This window comes from Photinus pyralis, unplaced genomic scaffold, assembly GCF_008802855.1.
Source record: "Photinus pyralis isolate 1611_PpyrPB1 unplaced genomic scaffold, Ppyr1.3 Ppyr1.4_LG8, whole genome shotgun sequence".
NCBI classification, from domain to species: domain Eukaryota; kingdom Metazoa; phylum Arthropoda; class Insecta; order Coleoptera; family Lampyridae; genus Photinus; species Photinus pyralis.
In genome coordinates, this window is record NW_022170819.1 from 29,318,464 (window position 1) to 29,320,192 (window position 1,729).

The following is a 1,729-nucleotide window of genomic DNA, read 5'->3' on the forward strand; positions in this document are numbered from 1 at the left end:
TAATAATGGGCGCCTTTAATTCAAGTTCTATCCCCCATTTAACTATTCCTCTATCGCCGCTAGTCTGCGAGATCCTTATGCCTGTCATCAAAACAAAACCCAGGCTCAATGTCATCAGGGCAAATGAAAAATAATATGAGGTGGTTTTGTCTGTTTTCATTGAGCGCAGCTACTTAAGGGGTCATTCAAAACTCAAATGTTAAAGTGATAAACTGTTACGTTATCTGCTACGGTTACAATATGATATACATTTGACCCATATGATCCTTCATATGTGTATTACAATTTGCCTCAAATGGACGTATCATATTTGGTGTTGAGTGTTTTGGCGTTTTTCTGCACCAGAAGTTCAACGCAACCTTGTATTCCAACCTTTCAAAACCACCACGCGACAGTTGAATATGGAAACCAACGGATAACCGGAGTTATTACTGGTTGCTTGTTTGGCAACCAACTACCTAATATCAATGGGAATCACTTTGTAATTAACATAAAGGGCCAAGTGATACCAGCATTGCATAGGAGCGCCGTTTCCCACATTCAACGAAGTTTCCGATTGAATATTATTCACAACAAAATTGAAGCAATCGAACGAGGCGCTTTTGAAAACTTACCAGGTTTGCAAGATTTATACCTGGATCACAATCATCTCGTTACAGTAAAACCCTACGCATTTGAAAATTTACCATCACTAGAGTGGATTTCTTTACAAAATAACAATATCGATGTTATATGGAAGGACACATTTGTCAATCTGCCCCGTTTAAATTCGGTTTATTTAAGCCATAATAATTTAAAAAAGTTCAATCAAGATTGGTTCGTGTCTACTCCAGTGTTAGATCGGATAGTCTTAATCAACAACCAGATTGAGAGTCTCCCAGCCGCCGCCTTCCAAAACTTGAGATCTATAACGGTACTGGCTATTGACGATAATAAATTAAAATACATTCACCCAGAGGCATTTCATGGATTGTCTCGTTTGGACGAACTTTCCTTAGGTGGAAATCAACTAACGGCGTTCGATGTCAATTTAAGTCACTTACGTGCGTTATATAGATTGGGGATCGAGCGAAATAAGTTTACCTACCTCCCCACAAGTGCGTTTAGTCAAATTTTGCCAACTGTACAGGAAATTTTTGTTCAGGCAAATCCGTTGGTGTGTTCCTGCGCGGACGCGCTCGTGGTTTGGGCATCCGATAATAACATCAAGCTGTTTTGGAAGTGTGAGAATAAAGACATGTATTGCGTTTTACCACTGGATTATGCTAATGATTGCGTGAAGCGACCAGCAAGTGATTTTAACTCGACATTATTTAAAAACTTTGAGTCCGAGTGTGTCATCCAGTAGTGCTGTAAACGATACCAACTCAATGCCTTTCTATCAAACTATGCCTAAACAGGCAATAGTTGTACAACATGTCTCTTGTATGAGTTTCTTTTGAAAATAAATACCTTGCAATATCAATATCATACCAAGTGTCCCAACTATAATTGTATACTCCCAATACATCAGTTATCAGGAGATTAATAAAAAAAGAATATTTAACCTCACTTTCAAATCTTACATTTTATGGAACCGTAACTTGCCACCACAAATGTGGCGCAACGGAATGTTTTTGCACCCTGGACCCAAACGGTTTCGTAGTAACAATTTATTAAATCGCGAAACACCTTAACTCGAATATGCGCTTTATTGCTTCTCGCCTTACCAACAGGTCGTCTTCCGGAA

General features: G+C 38.8%; 1 protein-coding gene across 1 annotated transcript; it reads left to right on the forward strand.

Annotated features, from left to right (window-relative positions):
• Positions 1–248: 248 nt before the first annotated feature.
• Positions 249–1,470, forward strand: LOC116178546 (connectin-like). Its single transcript, XM_031498067.1, has one exon. It carries the CDS (start codon positions 296–298, stop codon positions 1,346–1,348), a length of 1,053 nt encoding a protein of 350 aa, XP_031353927.1. The 5' UTR covers positions 249–295; the 3' UTR covers positions 1,349–1,470.
• Positions 1,471–1,729: the final 259 nt, after the last annotated feature.

What these genes read in the sequence shown, in the direction of transcription:
- LOC116178546 (XM_031498067.1), top strand. Translation starts at nt 296, where the DNA reads ATGGACGTATCATATTTGGTGTTGAGTGTTTTGGCGTTTTTCTGCACC.